The following is a 16657-nucleotide window of genomic DNA, read 5'->3' as shown; positions in this document are numbered from 1 at the left end:
GCTGTTGTGACTGGTTGTGACTGGTGGGCTAGAGCGTGGTAGATGGAACGCTGTTTGGTCTTCATGAACGCTTCGTTCCGCCGCTGAAGCGATGCGGATGGTACGCTGTTGTGACTGGTTGTGACTGGTGGGCTACAGCGTGGCAGATGGTACAATGTACGGTCGGCATGAGCGCTTCGTTACGCCGCTGAAGCGATGCGGATGGTACGCTGTTGTGACTGGTTGTGACTGGTTGTGACTGGTGGGCTACAGCGTGGCAGATGGTACAATGTACGGTCGGCATGAGCGCTTCGTTACGCCGCTGAAGCGATGCGGATGGTACGCTGTTGTGACTGGTTGTGACTGGTGGGCTAGAGCGTGGTAGATGGAACGTTGTTTGGTCGGCATGAACGCTTCGTTCCACCGCTGAAGCGATGCGGATGGTACGCTGTTGTGACTGGTTGTGACTGGTGAGCTAGAGCATGGCAGATGGTACAATGTACGGTCGGCATGAGCGCTTCGTTACGCCGCTGAAGCGATACGGATGGTACACTGTTGTGACTGGTTGTGACTGGTTGTGACTGGTGAGCTAGAGCGTGGCAGATGGTACAATGTATGGTCAGCATGAGCACTTTGTGTGGCTGCTGTAGTGAAGCGGGCGGTACACTGTTTTGGGTTATGGTGGCCTAGGGCGTGGCAGATGGAACAATGTATGGTCGGCATGAGCGCTTTGTGTGGCTGCTGTTGTTAAGCGTTTGGCACACTGGTAAAAGTAGTGTTTAAAGGACTCTTTGTCAACCGTGTAACTTTTTTTTATAATTATTTTTCAGATGTCAAATCGTGTGGAATTTATCAGGGATTTCATAGAAATCTACCAGTCATTTCCCTGCCTCTGGAAGATCAAATCTCCAGAGTATTGTACCAGGGAAAAGAGGAAGGAGGGTTATTCAAAGCTCATTGAGTTTTACAATCGCCATGCACCAGAAGAGCCAGCAAACGAAGCGGTAATCAAAAAGAAACTTCAGGCGCTACGCACGGTGTGGAGGAAGGAGCTTAACAAGGTTCTTCATACTACAAAGTCCGGGGCTTCCACCGAAGATGTTTACGTGCCAAAGCTTTGGTATTTCGAACATATGAATTTTCTGAGAGACCAAGAGGTGCCACGGACATCCACGTGTTTACGCTTGTTGGCACCTGTGGAACAAATTGTATCGGAGAACCACGCCGAGCAGGAGTCACAAGGGCAACAAGTAAGTAGCTCTTTGCACGACAGTTCACCAATGTGTCCTATAATTACATATAATTTCTCTGCATTTTATGTTTTATACTTCTGATTATCCCATCAATTAGAAGTTATTACAAAAACATGTACACATAAGTAACCCTGTCGCAGTAAAGTATTATATGGGGAACTTCATATGTATGAAATGGCGACATTTCTAAACTATACCATCTAAGCAATATAGAAAATAGTATCGCTTCAAGCTGCCGATGTACTTTTGTTGAGACTATTTCGACAATAAAATATTCATCAGGTTCCCCTAGCAGTCAGAACAGTGTAGTTCAAAGTAATAAAAAAATGGGAAGGTTAAAGAATATTACTAAGCTAAAAATATATTACAACCTTTTTTTCCCTAATACGAATATATAGTTTGGATGCGGTTATGGTGTTAAAACTTTTTGTTGCCGGGTTCATAACTTACTTTTTTTTTCTCCCCAGGAGGACAGTGCACAGGACAGTACACAGGACTGTTCACAGGACTGCACGACAACTGATTTAGTGGAGGCTGCACCTGCCAGGACTCAATGGAGGCAAGGTCCAAGGAAACGGAAAGCCACCTCAGACGTCTCACATGAACTGTTGAGCCTTGCAAAAAAGGTGTTAACAAACAATGTTAGCCCTGCGTTGCAGGGTTTTGGACACTATGTTGTTGACAAACTGGCCAAAATGGATGACAGCCAAAGAACACTAGCGGAGCGTCTAATTATGGAAGCTGTGAACAAGGGTACAGATGGCAATTTGGACGAGCACACTCGTTTGGTCTCTTCCCAGCCAATGCAGCGGACAGAGCCCTCATATTATAATGGTTGGTCACAGTGTCAGACACCAATGCGACACAATGTTCCCGTTTCCCACTTCGGCCAGCCACCCCCTAACTCCTACACGCCAATACCTTCACATATGGCTTCGCCCATCAGGCACCCAAGTTATCAGCCGGAAGAATCGGCGTATCACGATTTGTGATTTCCTAACTTATTTTACATTTCTTTTTTTTTTTATTGTCTTGTTAACATAATGTGTTAAATAAAAGCTTTTCTTTGAAATTCAATCACGACTGTTTGGTGTGTCTCGATCACAGCACTGTATGAGGGCACAAATTAACGTAACAAAGTCATGTACATTTAACTAATAAAAAAAAAAATGGAATCATAGTTTAACTAAATTTTTTTAATGTAACAACAAAAAATTTTTTAAACCGGTAATACTCTGTATTATTGTCCCGCCTCCAACTGTTGGCACATGTCCTTAATCTTATTCAACTCTCCGATTGCCAGATTCTGCTGCTCCTGAATCTGCGCCAGAGTCTCGCACAGCCTTTCAATCCTGGCTTTAACATCTACGATGGTCACACTGCCGGCTGCTGTTGTTGAGAAAGCATAAAAACATAACATTAATACCACAGTATTATCCAGATAGTGGGCTGTGATCACATCCCCATAATAGCGTAAAGGATGAATGAAACATCTGAGGCGGCGGAAGGCTCTGAAACGGCCCTTGATGTACAGGGTTACATAGAGAGATGCAGTGAGTGACAATCTTAAGCGAGTTGGAAAAACTTACGTGGCAAGACCTCGTCTGGGGTCATATTCTCCGGAAGAGCATCAGGGGGCCAGTACTGCGGTGACTGGGATGCCTCGGGGTGGCGGCGCTGTTTCTTTGCCTCTGTGAAGGGAAAAAAACAAAAAAATATTTAACATAAATGGCAACAGTGACTGCAGGTTGGGGGGGGGGAAGAGGGGACCTGCCACCAAATTCTAATCACATTATTGTGGGAACCTACTAGGTTGTTCAGCCGTTGACCCAGAGGGCGCACGGACATGTGAGGCGGGGAGGGAAGCCTCGTGGCTGCGGCGCTGTGTCTTTGCCTCTGTGAAGGGAAAAAAAAAAAAATTTTTTAACATAAATGCCAACAGTGACTGCAGTTGTGGGGGGGGGGGGAAAGGGGACCTGCCACCAAATCCGGAACACATTATTGTGGGAACCTACTGGGTTGTTGAGCCGTTGGCCCAGAGGGCGCACGGACATCTGAGGCGGGGTGGGAAGCCTCGTGGCTGCGGTGCTGTGTCTTTGCCTCTGTGAAGGGAAAAATTTTTTTTTTTTTAACATAAATGCCAACAGTGACTGCAGTTGTGGGGGGGGGGGAAGAGGGGACCTGCCACCAAATCCTGAACACATTATTGTGGGAACCTACTAGGTTGTTCAGCCGTTGACCCAGAGGGCGCACGTACATGTGAGGCGGGGTGGGAAGCCTCATGGCTGCGGCGCTGTGTCGTTGCCTCTGTGAGGGGAAAAAAAACAAAAAATTTTTTACATAAATGGCAACAGTCACTGCAGGTGGGGGGGGGAAGAGGGGACCTGCCACCAAAACCTAATCACATTATTGTGGGAACCTACTAGGATCTGTAGGCACGGAGGGCAACTCTGGATCAGAGTCCGTGTCAAAGGCCTGGTAAAGTCGACGGCGGCGCTGTGTCTTTGCCTCTGTGAAGGGAAAAAATAAAAATTTTTTTTTTACATAAATGGCAACAGTGACTGCAGGTGGGGGGGGGGGGGTAGAGGGGACCTTCCAACAAATCCTAATCACATTATTGGGTGAACCTACTGGGTTGTTGAGCCGTTGACCCGGAGGGCACAGCGATATCTGAGGTGGTGTGGGATGCCTCGTGGCGGCGTCGGTATGTCTTTGCGTCTGTGAAGGAAAAAATAACGTTCGATCAGCAGATATGGCAACAGTGATATTTTACCATAGCAGGGCCACATAGTGCTCTGCACCTTTCATTATTGCACCATAGCAGGGCCACATAGTGCTCTGCACCTTTCATTATTGCACCATAGCAGGGCCACATAGTGCTCTGCACCTTTCATTATTGCACCATAGCAGGGCCACATAGTGCTCTGCACCTTTCAATGTTGCACCACAGCAGGGCCACATAGTGCTCTGCACCTTTCATTATTGCACCATAGCAGGGCCACATAGTGCTCTGCACCTTTCATTATTGCACCATAGCAGGGCCACATAGTGCTCTGCACCTTTCATTATTGCACCATAGCAGGGCCACATAGTGCTCTGCACCTTTCATTATTGCACCATAGCAGGGCCACATAGTGCTCTGCACCTTTCATTATTGCACCATAGCAGGGCCACATACACACCAAATACACACCCAATTAACCCTTCGGCGTGCAATACTTTTGGGTACCTGCGTACACACCACTGCGGATCTCGCGGCGAAGCTCCTGCAGGCGCGCTGGGCTTTTTGATTTAAGATCTCCCCATTTCTTCACAATCTGGGCCTTACTTCTCGTTATCCCAAACTGCTTCCTGAGGCCCTCAGACACCACCCGCACGACTTCATCCTTGTGCTGGTTGCGGTGCAGCACCAGCACTGTGGTTTCATACTGCATCCGATCCATAGTGGTAATCATGAACTTTAGCTCTGGGACACCCATAGGAGGATCACGTCGCCTGGCAGCCATTTTAAGGATGTCAGGGAAGCAAAGCAAGGTAGCGCAGGCACGCAGGAACGCTGTAACGTCATCACGCCATCATATACCACGAGCGCACATTACGTGCCGCACGGCGTTATATCTACATCGTTCGAACGTCATTTACTATGTGCGTTCCTTCTGTAACGCTCAGCCGTCACAAATGTGACGCTGTCCATAAACGGCAACGCTATAGCGATGCGGATCGCGCGGGAGAACTGCATAGTTAAGGACTTCCTCTGGGCGTGGTTAGGTGCTGCTTTATAGCGTCTTTTTATCTGTAATGGCTGGAAGACAGAGATCTGCCCCTTTGGGGCACACCGAGCTCCGGTTTTTGGTACATCGCATGGATGCACTTGATTATGAGTGCCAGAAGACTCTCCCAGCACACCCGAACCAACATAAGCAGGAGGTGCTGCGTCGCATTGTCCAAATGCTGGATAGGAGGTTTGGCGTCCGCCGGAGTGCGCAGCAGTTGCGTAAGAAATGGGCCGACCTCCGACACAAAAATCCACACCTTCTTGCTGAGTTGCGTGCGGAGACAAGGCGAGGCAAGTACCAGTAAGGGGGAATTGGGCGATGCATGCTTTTATGAGGAGGTTGGCCACCCTGCGCGCTATTTTTTTTTTTTTTTGGCTCTGGAATCCCTGTTCTTTGTTTTGAAAACATTGCTTTTCTTTCATTTATGTGTAGAGAGAAGGCGACGGCAACACAGACCTGCCATTGCTGCCAGTTCTCCTTCATCCACCAACAGCAGCAGGCCACAGCCCGGGACCTCACGTAAGTGTACCATCACTCATAGAAATGTAATTATAGCATAGGTGACATAACAGTGTAGCGTACATATTGTATACATTATCCTGCGCGCACAGTGCCCGGAGGGGAAATAATGGCAGCAAATCAGTAGACGCACACAGCCGTGATGCTCTTCTAGTACTGCGGCATACACACCGTGCCGCACATAATACGGAGCACACACAGCGCCGCACACACAACGACGTACACACCGTGCCGCACACAGTACCACGTACACATCGTACGGAACACACAATATGGAGCACACACAGTACTACACATATAAAAGACAAGCTTCTCTGTTACAACTTCTCCAAATGCTGCTGCAAAACAAGATCAGAACACAGCGTTCATTCCCTTTGAATTTTAGGACTAATTAAAGCAGGAACCGTATTGGTTGAAATGATTCCCTTTGCTCTGCACTTGGTTTACAACATACAGTATAGGAATGTCTAAACATTTTGTTTGTTTCATTTATGTGTAGAGAGAAGGCGCCGGCAACAGGCACCTCTCATTGAGACAAGCTCTCCTTCATCCGCCACCAGCGGCAGCCCAGAGCCCGGGACCTCAACATCTTTATTGACCATGCGGCCTCGCACCCCAACACCACCCTCAACACCTCCCTTCCGGCCCTCATTTTCCTCCCCCGGGTCGGCGGCCTTCTCCCCAGAAGCTACCATACGTAAGTGACCAAAACAGCGAGCGCTTTGCAACGGCGTGTTCCATAGTTAACCAGATCTGTTATTATTTCCTTTTAGCTGTTGCAGCAGTGGCCAGATGTCATGGATGGGAAATAAGCAGTAGTGGTTCTGGCAATGAAGAACCGGCGTCCCTTCTCCGTAAGTATTAAGATAATACGAGTGGATATGTGGAATGTCACAATTGACAACTAAAACTGTAAAATTTAATTTAAAAAAAAAATGCCCTGTGTGCCCGGACCAAATAGAAATTTACAACACACTCAATTTGGTCCAGCAACAGAGGTCGATATGTATTTTCAGCGGAATCATCATCAGTTCTCCAACCTCTTCTATCCACAGAACCGCCCACCGTGAGAGAGCTCCTGGCCAGACAACTGCGCCTGGAGCGTACAGCAGCGCTCCTGCAGCAGACAGCAGCGCTCCTCCAGGCTCAAGTTGAGCAGCAGGGCGTGACGCTGCGACACCTGTTGGGCCGTGGAAGAAGATCATTTTTCTTTTTTATTGTTTGTTTTTGTTATGTTATATTTTGGAGTTAGATTGTTACATATAAAGAAATTGTTATCTAAAAAAAAAAATTCTCATTATTTAATGTTTATGGAGCTATAAGGGTTTACAACACCATTTTTTAGGCATCTCATCACATTTTAAGTCATTTACAGAGGTTTATATGATTGAAAATACGATTCTGTGTGGGTACACCATTGTTTGTGTGCATGGCAGAGCTTGGAATGGAAGGAAGTCGACATTTGACTTTGGAATGCAATATAGACCGACCGCTATAACGTAGTATCTAAAATGAACAATCAACAATAACGGGAGAAATAAATACAATTTAATTTTATTACAGAAAAGACAGTGACCTACTCGCAAATTTACATTGTGGACACGAAAGCATAACATACATATTGTTGAGTAAACAGCAAAACAAAAAGAAATATTTTTTTTATACGGCGCGATCCTGCCAGGGTACAGCTCCAGAACCATTAAAGTACTGACAGTATTTTTCTCGACAGTCCCTTGCATCGTCTGCCTGTCTGCCAGATCCAAGTGCTTGAAGAGCTGTTAAATTATCAGGTTGTGTACGCCATTCCCCGGGCACAATATCTCCGGTTCTTGGGTCCACTGCATCAATAAACGAAAGAGGAGAATAGGAGCTCGTATCATGATGTCTCAGGAAATTATGGAGCACACAGCATGCCAAAACCACAAAGTCTATAGACGGCAGCTTCAAGTTGATAGCTGTGTGGAACACTCTAAACCGATTAGCCATAATCCCAAAGGCATTTTCAACCACACGACGGGCCCTCGACAACCGGTAATTATAGATTCGGCGCTCCGGTGTGAGTGTTCTCTGTGCAAATGGCTTCAGCAAATGTAGATGAAGAGGGAAAGCTTCGTCTGCGATGAAAACAAAATTGAGGTTTGCTTTTGTGTCTTCATTTAGTGGCAACTGCAGTTGAATGTTCCTTAAGCTTTCCCCAAATGAAGTGTGTTCAAAAACTCCACCGTCGGAGACTCGACCATTCATGCCAACATCCACATCGACGAACTCATAGTTCGCATTGACAAGGGCCATGAGGATCACACTGAAATATCCTTTGTAGTTGAAAAAAAAGGATCCAGAGTTGGCTGGTTGCGTGATGCGCACATGCTTTCCATCTAATGCACCACCGCAGTTTGGAAACTGCCACAGCTGATCAAAATCGGAAGCAATCCTCTTCCAGTCATCCGCCGTCTTGGGAAACTGCAAGATGAGAAGGAAACATGTACAAATTAGGTCAACTATATTGTTGTGCACATACACTCTCATGTGGACATCCTAGAGTGATTGACGCACAGTTTTGATTAGTATAACAAAGTTATAGTCAACAATCCTGAATATGCAGGCAGCCATTTTATCAGACGGCTTCACTGACTGAGAGGGGGTGCTAAACAATATATCGAAATAATATAACCTATTAAATTACATTGGGAGCAGCAAATAAAAGAAGGGTGGCGCAGGATTGGAGCAGCACATGTCAGAATGGAGCCGCAAAATGGGAGCAGCACATGTCAGAATGGAGGCGCAAGATCGCAGCAGCACATGCCAGAATGGGGGCGCAGGATGGGAGCAGCACATGATAGGATGTAGAACATATACCAATAGAAATGCGCGCAACCAGGGCGTAGAATGGGTTAAATAGCTAGTATAATATATCGACATAACACAACAGCCAAAATAATATAGTAGTACCTCCATATAATGCCTTAAGCTGTGCACAATGGCCTCGCATGTCTCCGGAATCACAACGCTCAGGAAAGGTCTGGAAACAGCTGCGGAAAACTGCAAATCCTGAAGAGACCTTCCTGTTGCCAGGAACCGCAGTGTCACCGCCAACCTTTCATCCACGGGCACGGCTGCACGCATCGGCGTATCACGCCTTTGTATGAGTGGCGTAACAGCAGACAGTATTATTTTGAAGGATTCCTCTGACATCCGAAGGTAGTTTTGGAAATCATGAGGGTTATTGTCACGTAACTCTCTTATGAGACCCATGTGTGACAATGTGGATCTTTTCTGCAGCCAGCTCTGGGTCCACATGCGACGTTTTCGTTTAGGACGTCTCTCCTCTTGGAGACATGCTGCCTCAAACACCAGGGCAGCAGCAACAACAGAACTCTCATCGGAAGTGAGCATAGTTCCTAAAAATAAAACAAACATACAATAAATACACGTGCTTACAAAACAATGTTTTGACCATTGATCTAATAACTATATATGTTACTACTGGCATTAAATGGGGCAGTCAACCATCTCGATCTGTAAAAGGATTAATTAATTGGGCCACGCTACAGCTGTGTACCTGAGGTTCTCTGGCCTACCCTACTCTCCATAATGGAACAATCGACCACGCTCCAGCGTTTATCCCCGTTGAAGCGCAACATCTGCTACGCTGTAGCGTTATGCATACCTTTTGCGGTAAAAGTCTGTAGTTATAGTAGTTATAAAAGTCCAGGGAATCCAGCGAATTTAGGAGTTCTGTATCCAGCACGTGCTACAGAGAGAAATGAATAGAGCGCTCGACAGCTCCGGTTTTATCCGCTTGGAACAATAGTCCTTTGTCTGTCGAATGAGCGCACAGTATTGTACCGCCCAATCAGCACACGGGAGGTGGAGAATTTAGCGCTCCTACGTAGCCAGCTCCTCCGCCCTTTACATCGTATACAATATCGTGCACACCTTTGTTACACCATGCGATCATGCCGCCACAGCGGGACACTAGACGACGAAAGAAAGTTTCAAACGATGTGCTACGACGTACGATTCACAGCGGTGTCCCTGATCGCAGGAGCGTGTCACACACTGCGATATCGTAACTATATCGCTCTGTCACGAATCGTGCCGTCGTAGCGATCAAAATTGTACTGTGTGACGGTACCCTAAATGATACGTTAGAGGGAAATTGTCATAAATAGATAAGCTATTTCCACTGCTAGCTGAAGCTAAATACCATTTTAAATATATGTGGCTGTGTTTTGGATTGAGTTATGGATCAGACAAATCAAAATTCAAAATCACAGAAGGAAGGTACCCTGTGTAGATACTTATTTAGAAAGTAGCTGACTGTTTCTGTAGCAAACCGGTACTGTGTACTTCCTCATTAACAAATAAGTGCTACATCAAAGGTGAAGACAATTGCCTTGTAAGAAGAATGGACATCTTCATATCAGAAATGTGACATGGCATAAATGGAAATATTATATTTCCCTGCTATAGTTAGAATAAGTCAATGCCCAAACAATCCATGGATATATCTGTGTTCAGGGAACTTAATTGCTTCTCTGGCTACAAGTGCAATGGGAACCTTGGACATTTGGATATATAATAGACGAGTTAGGCTTCTTTCACACTTGCGTCGGTACGTGGCCGTCGCTAAGCGTCGGCGCGATTTACCGAAGGACGTTGTGTAAATTCGGCACAATGTGGGTGTGTTGGAAAACTGCATCCGCTGCCCATTCTAAAGTCCCGGGGAGGAGGGGGCGGAGATGCGGCCGCGCATGCGCGGTAGGAAATGGCAGACCCGACATACAAAACAAACGTTCCCTTGAACGTTTTTTTCGTGATGATGGTCCGCCAAAACACGATGCATCCAGTGCACGACGTACGTGACGTATGGCCATACGTCGCAATCCATTCAGCAATACAAGTCTATGGGCAAAAAACACAACCTGCGGGCACATTTGCAGGATTCGGTTTTTTTTGTGACGGCACAGCAAACGACCCAAGTGGGAAAGTAGCCTAAGAGGTCCCTGTTGGAAAATGTGACCAAAATTAGAATTATGTCTTTGCACCCACCTTTGTGTACATACAATTAGCCATCCTTCTCTCATCTGACCAGGAGGAGATCTGTACAAATTTCTGTGGTGATCTCCTCTGTAAGGAATCGGTCATAGACCTAATTTGTAAGTGCTTTATTTATTCCTTTTGGTTCTATACTTGTTTTTGCATTTACCATAAGTGTTTTTATTATTTCACTTGCTCTTTGACTGACATTCAGCTGTAAAATAAGTCTGCTGGGAAGAATATCAGTCAAAGAGCAAAGAGACAATTACAGACACACCAGCACACTCCTACTGCCTCTTTCAGTTTAAGGGATTTGACTCCGAGAGGTAAAATCCCGAGGAATCATCCATTTATCACTTACCACATCTTATAGGTTTGTAGATTTTGCTAATCCGATAATGCCCTTCAATCTGCATGCTAAGCAATTTAGAATTCTATAAACAATTATTACACCAGCTAGAATTTGGGAATTTCATACTGTAGAGCTTTGATTTTCTAGTCTGTATGGCTACTCAGTACAGGTCCATATGGTCTCTGCACTGCAGTAAAGGCTTTGTTTGATTGCTTTTCAATATTATATTGTTCACTAGAAGAAATGCCTCTTGTGGAGTCTCTTGGAGGATGATTTTTTTTCTGGTGGACACAGAATCTGCATAATTTATTGTGGAAATATATGATATATTGAGCAGTATCATAGAGACTGCATGGACCTTTATGGCTGACCTTTATCTCTTAGCCCTTGAAGCCTGTTTTCACCTTCCTGACCTGGCAAAAGTTTTCAAATCTGACCAGTGTACCTTTGTGGTGATGCAAGTAACTCTGGAACGCTTCAGTGATTGTTTGATTGTTAACTGTTTTTGTGACATGTTTTACTTTATGATATAAATTTAGATCAATATGGTTTGCATTTCTTGATGGAAATTTGATGATGAACAAAAAACATTATATTGTGGTACCATGTTCTCCAGATTATTTTTTTTACTGTTACAAGGGAATGTCCAAGGCTCTAGTAGTGATGAGAAGACACTTCTAATGAGATTAATTGTGGTAAGTTTGGTCATTGAGAGAACACTACCAGAACTACCACTTCTCTCCTACAAACAACCACCAAACTTAAGGAATTCAATAGTCAGGAGTGTCCTATTATCAAGAGCCTGGCACATTCCTCTATAAGGCTATGTGCCCACATTGCAGAAATGCTACGGAAATGTCCACAGCATTTTCACAACTCCCTGCCGCGGGTAAAACGCATGCAGAATTTGCATGTGTTTTCCCGCAAAACACAAGTGTTTTGCAAGTGTTTTTAGCTTGCAGAATGCCTGCACTTTACAAGCGATTTGAAGCATCGCTTTGAAAAGTGATTGACAGGTTGGTCACACTTGTCAAGCATAGTGCTTGACAAGTGTGATCAACTTTTTACTATTCATGCTGCCTATGCAGCATCAATAGTAAAAGATAGAATGTTAAAAATAATTTAAAAAATATATATATGGTTATTCTCACCTTCCGACGGCCCCCGATCTCCTCAGCGCCGCTCCCGGCACGAAGGACCTTTGCGACGTCACGGTTGCGTGACCGCGACATCATCTCAGGTTATTTGCGCAATGTATCCCTGGGAACGGAAGCCGCTGCGTGCACCGCTGAGAGACGGGAGGACTCTGGGGGCCATCAGAATATATATCCCTATTTTTTTTTTAAAGGACTATTGTACCCAGGGCCTGAAGGAGAGTGTCCTCTCCTCCAAACCTCGGGTACCATCCGCACATGAAGCGCTCACTATACGCATTGTGGGCATAACCACATGCGTAAAGTGAGCATTGCAATGCAATCCTATGGCTGCGGAACCGCAGCAATTCCGCAGAAATAATGAACATGCTGCAGATTTTACCGCTATGCGATTCCGAATTGGAAAAATCTGCAGCATGGGCACAGCAGCTGCGGAATCCCATAGGATTGCATGGGAATGTTTTTTTAAGCGTTTTTTAAGCGTTTCCGCTGCGGCAGGAAACACATAAAAAACGCAGCATGGTCACACAGCCTTACAGTAAAAAATGTAGGTCTTGTACCACATATTTCCAACAAATACAGTCTGCATACCCAACACAAAACAGGATTATTAACTAATGGTTACCTTCTCATGTACATCCTTCAATGTGGTGCATATGATACAGGGTACAAGGTGCCTTGGATGTACCTATATTGGGGAAAATAAACAAAATCTATAAAAGAGGATAAACCTACACAGGCATACTATAAAGAATGAGCTGGGCGCCTGTGCGAAAACATTTCTCTCTATCAGGGCACAGTATAACAGATTTAAAAGCCTTAATACAGAAAGTTCTCTTTAAGTATGAAAGAGAGTAAAATCTGTGAATTCAAGCTTTTAAGGATGTTCAGGTCGTTGACAAAAGAACTCAATCTAACTCCTGTACTTATGACTGACTATATGGACACACTTAACACCTCCACTAGACTAACTTCAAATCACTATGCTATCACTCCTACTACCTCTCCATTTGTAACAAAAATCTTAAGGGTATGTGCACATGATCAGTAAACGCTGTGAGTTGGATGCGGTGTACTTGCGCTGCGTTCAACCCGCAGCATTCAGATGTTACAGCATAGTGGATTAGATTTCAAGAAATCCCATGCCCACTGTGCGTGCACAGGTGCCTGCGGCTCACCTGCGGAGATGGACATGCGGCATGTCTTTCGAGACCACATCATGTCTATTTATCTTGTGGAGATGTGAGCCTCCGCAAAACAAATTACACCTGTACAATGTATTTGACGTGGTGAATCCACACGGTTCAGTGAGCACATGTGGATTCACCTGCATTCAATAGCCAGCAACGCTTTGGACGCAGCGGACATGTGCTGCGTCCAAAGCGCTGCCAATTCCTGAACATGTGCATATACGCTCAAGGGTTACTCTGGGGCAATAAAAAATTATCCAAAGGCTCTTACCTTCATAGACTGTTAGGATACCATTGATTCAGTGCCTTGTGAAAGTATTCGGTTCCCTGGAAATTTTCAACCTTTTCCCCACATCTCATGCTTCAAACATAAAGATACCAAATGTAAATTTTTGGTGAAGAATCAACAACAAGTGGAACACAATTGTAAAGTTGAATAAAATTTATTGGTTATTTTAAATTTTTGTGGAAATTTAAAAACTGAAAAGTGGGGCATGGAATATTATTCGGCCCCTTTAAATTAATACTTTGTTGCGCCACCTTTTGCTGCAATTAGAGCTGCAAGTCTTTCTTTCAACTTTCTTTTTTTTTATTAAGTAAAAGATGACAAAGAACAGAGAAAATACAGTAATCTTGATCATGACAACAAAGGACTTTAAACATTTGTGAAGAGAGTCTCGAAGCAGAGTCCTCTTTAGGAAGCTAAAACATTAATTATAAGTCCAGGTGTTCAGAGAATCAGTGGAATCAAAAAATGTTATTAGTTTTCCTGGAACAACTAGTGATATTAATGACAAAGTAAACGAAACATTCAAGAGGTGGGAATATCGAACAGGGAGTAGACAGAAGAAAAAAGGGGGGTAAGAGGGGGGGTGGGAAGGTGGGAGATAATAGGAGGGGGTGGGGGGGTGTCCCGGTGGAGAATGATCATGAACAGGATAAAAATAGGGTGAGAGGTTTTAATTATCATGTCAACTATCAGATATTTCTAGTATAAAGTTAGGGTTGGATCTAAATTGAATCCAGGGTTCCCATGTCTTGCGGAAAGAGAATGATGATTCTTGTGTGTTGGCTACTAATTCAGCTGTGTGAAACAATAGATCGATTTTTTCCAGGACGTGCTTTTTGGAGGGGGTTTGGATTGACTTCCATCTAGTAGGAATTAGGTATTTACCAGCTGCTATAATAATATTAGCCATCTTGGAAGCTGAGGGATTCTCTGGCCATAAAGGTAGATTAAGAAGAGCAGATTGAGGTTTCATCAGAGGAACTCGGCCCAAAACTTCCGTAATTATTTCACCAATCAGTTGCCAAAAGGTCATAATCACTGGACATGTCCTCCATATGTGAAAATAGGTGCCTAAGGCTGCCTTGCATCTCCAACATTCATCTGAAACGGAGGGATACCATTGATGCAGTTGAGCTGGTGTACGATACCACCGAGTTACTATTTTATAAGAATTTTCTTGAATTTTCACACATTGGGAAGGGCCGTGAGACCTCATGTATATAGAGGCTATTTGATCTGGTGTAAAGTGAACATTCAGGTCTTTTTCCCAGAGTCCAACAAAAGCTCTCTTAATGTCAGCCTTTTCTGTGACCAGAGTATTATATAATTTGGATAAGACTTTTTTTGGAGGTTTGTGTTGGGCGCAGAGTTGTTCAAAATGAGAGGTCGGGCGGGGTAGAGGTAGAGCAAACTGAATCTTATATTTGGTACAATAATCTCTAATCCTATTAATATGGAGAAAGGAAACATTGAGGTAAGGTTTAAAAGCTTGGAGCTCCGAAATAGTCATCAAAGAGCCATCTAAGAATACTTGATCTATTGCGATTGGGAGGTCTTCCGAGTCAGACAAAGCAGCATCGGAGACTTTAGGCAATTTAGGGGGAATGGGGCCAGTTACATCTTGAAGAGTCAAAATAGGAGAAAGAGGGGGGGGGGGTGGCTTTAGGGAATTCTGTCCTCCATAATTTAAGTATTGCCAAGGTGATTTCGTTTGTAACTAAATGAGGTAATTTAATGTAGTCATGCAGGAGAGCCATAGATCTCAGAGGTGCAGGCGATAAATATGCCTCAATAGATAACCAAAGTTTACAATTCTAGTTAACATTGCAGCTCTGTAATATTTAAAAATGTCTGGAAACCCCATTCCGCCTTTAGATCTAGGGAGAGTAAGTGTTCTGGTGTTTATTCGAGGGCGTTTATTGTTCCAGACGTAGTTAACAAAAAAGGAATTAATTTTAGAAAGATAATGGTTGGGGATGTGGATGGGGAGCATCTGGAAAAGGTAAAGAAATTTGGGGAGTATAATGCTTTTTAATAGGTTTTTTCTCCCCATCCAAGATAGAAAGGGTGCTCTCCAGGAGCAGATTGTTAAAGTTGCCTTGTTTAGCATGGGTATAATGTTGAGATCGAGAAACTCGCCCGCGGATCTTCCAATTTTAATGCCTAGATTTGTTATGAATTTGGGTGGCCAATTAAATGGATAGAGTCGTTTCAGATCATCTATTGCGGATTTGGATATATTTAGGCTAATTGCTTCAGATTTAGATGGATTCACCTTAAAATTAGAAATCTATATATATAATTGTCTAAGGGTTTTTCCGTCTGTCTGTCCAGTCTGTCTGTCTGTCTACGTCGATACTGTGCCCGTAGCTGAATCAGAAACGTGGGATTTCTACGTCCTTTATGACATCATCGTCGCTGTGCCCGTTGCTGATTGGTCGAGGCCTGGCGGCCTCGACCAATCAGAGACGGGCACAGTATCGACGTAGAAATCCCGCATCTCTGATTGGTCGAGGCCGCCAGGCCTTGACCAATCAGTGACGGGCACAGCGACGATGATGTCATAAAGGACGTAGACTGTTATGATAGGCAATTCAGTACTACAATGGACATAGCGGTCAGAGCACATACAGTGATCTGACAATAACCCAAAATCATAGAACGAGCTCTGAGACGTGGGAACTCTGCAGACCGCAATCCCTAATCCTCTCCAAACAACACTAGAGGCAGCCGTGGATTGCGCCTAACTCTGCCTAGGCAACTCGGCACAGCCTGAGAAACTAACTAGCCTGAAGATAGAAAATAAGCCTACCTTGCCTCAGAGAAATACCCCAAAGGAAAAGGCAGCCCCCCACATATAATGACTGTGAGTTAAGATGAAAAGACAAACGTAGAGATGAAATAGATTCAGCAAAGTGAGGCCCGACTTTCTTAACAGATCGAGGATAGAAAAGGTAACTTTGCGGTCTACACAAAACCCTAAAGAAAACCACGCAAAGGGGGCAAAAAGACCCTCCGTACCGAACTAACGGCACGGAGTTACACCCTTTGCGTCCCAGAGCTTCCAGCAACAAATTAGACAAGCTGGACAGAAAAAATAGCAAA

At 44.5% G+C, this 16657-nt stretch overlaps 2 protein-coding genes across 3 annotated transcripts in view; both read left to right on the top strand.

The window, feature by feature from the left end:
- The window catches only part of LOC138681618 (dihydroxyacetone phosphate acyltransferase-like), a 258128-nt gene that overhangs the window by 121105 nt on the left and 120366 nt on the right, over positions 1–16657 (top strand). The gene's annotated exons all lie outside the window — the stretch shown is intronic.
- Positions 372–2224, top strand: LOC138680590 (uncharacterized). Its single transcript, XM_069767933.1, has 2 exons — positions 372–1229; positions 1700–2224. Exons 1-2 carry the CDS (start codon positions 810–812, stop codon positions 2222–2224), a joined length of 945 nt encoding a protein of 314 aa, XP_069624034.1. The 5' UTR covers positions 372–809.

The sequence above is a fragment of the Ranitomeya imitator genome, chromosome 5, assembly GCF_032444005.1.
Source record: "Ranitomeya imitator isolate aRanImi1 chromosome 5, aRanImi1.pri, whole genome shotgun sequence".
NCBI lineage: Eukaryota > Metazoa > Chordata > Amphibia > Anura > Dendrobatidae > Ranitomeya > Ranitomeya imitator.
The sequence above is the reverse complement of the archived record's forward strand: the minus strand, read 5'-3'. Positions and strand labels throughout refer to the sequence as shown.

Coding starts and splice junctions, on each gene's coding strand:
- LOC138680590 (XM_069767933.1), top strand. CDS start 810: ATGTCAAATCGTGTGGAATTTATCAGGGATTTCATAGAAATCTACCAG. Junction 1,230..1,699: donor AGGAGTCACAAGGGCAACAA/GTAAGTAGCTCT, acceptor TTTTCTCCCCAG/GAGGACAGTGCACAGGACAG.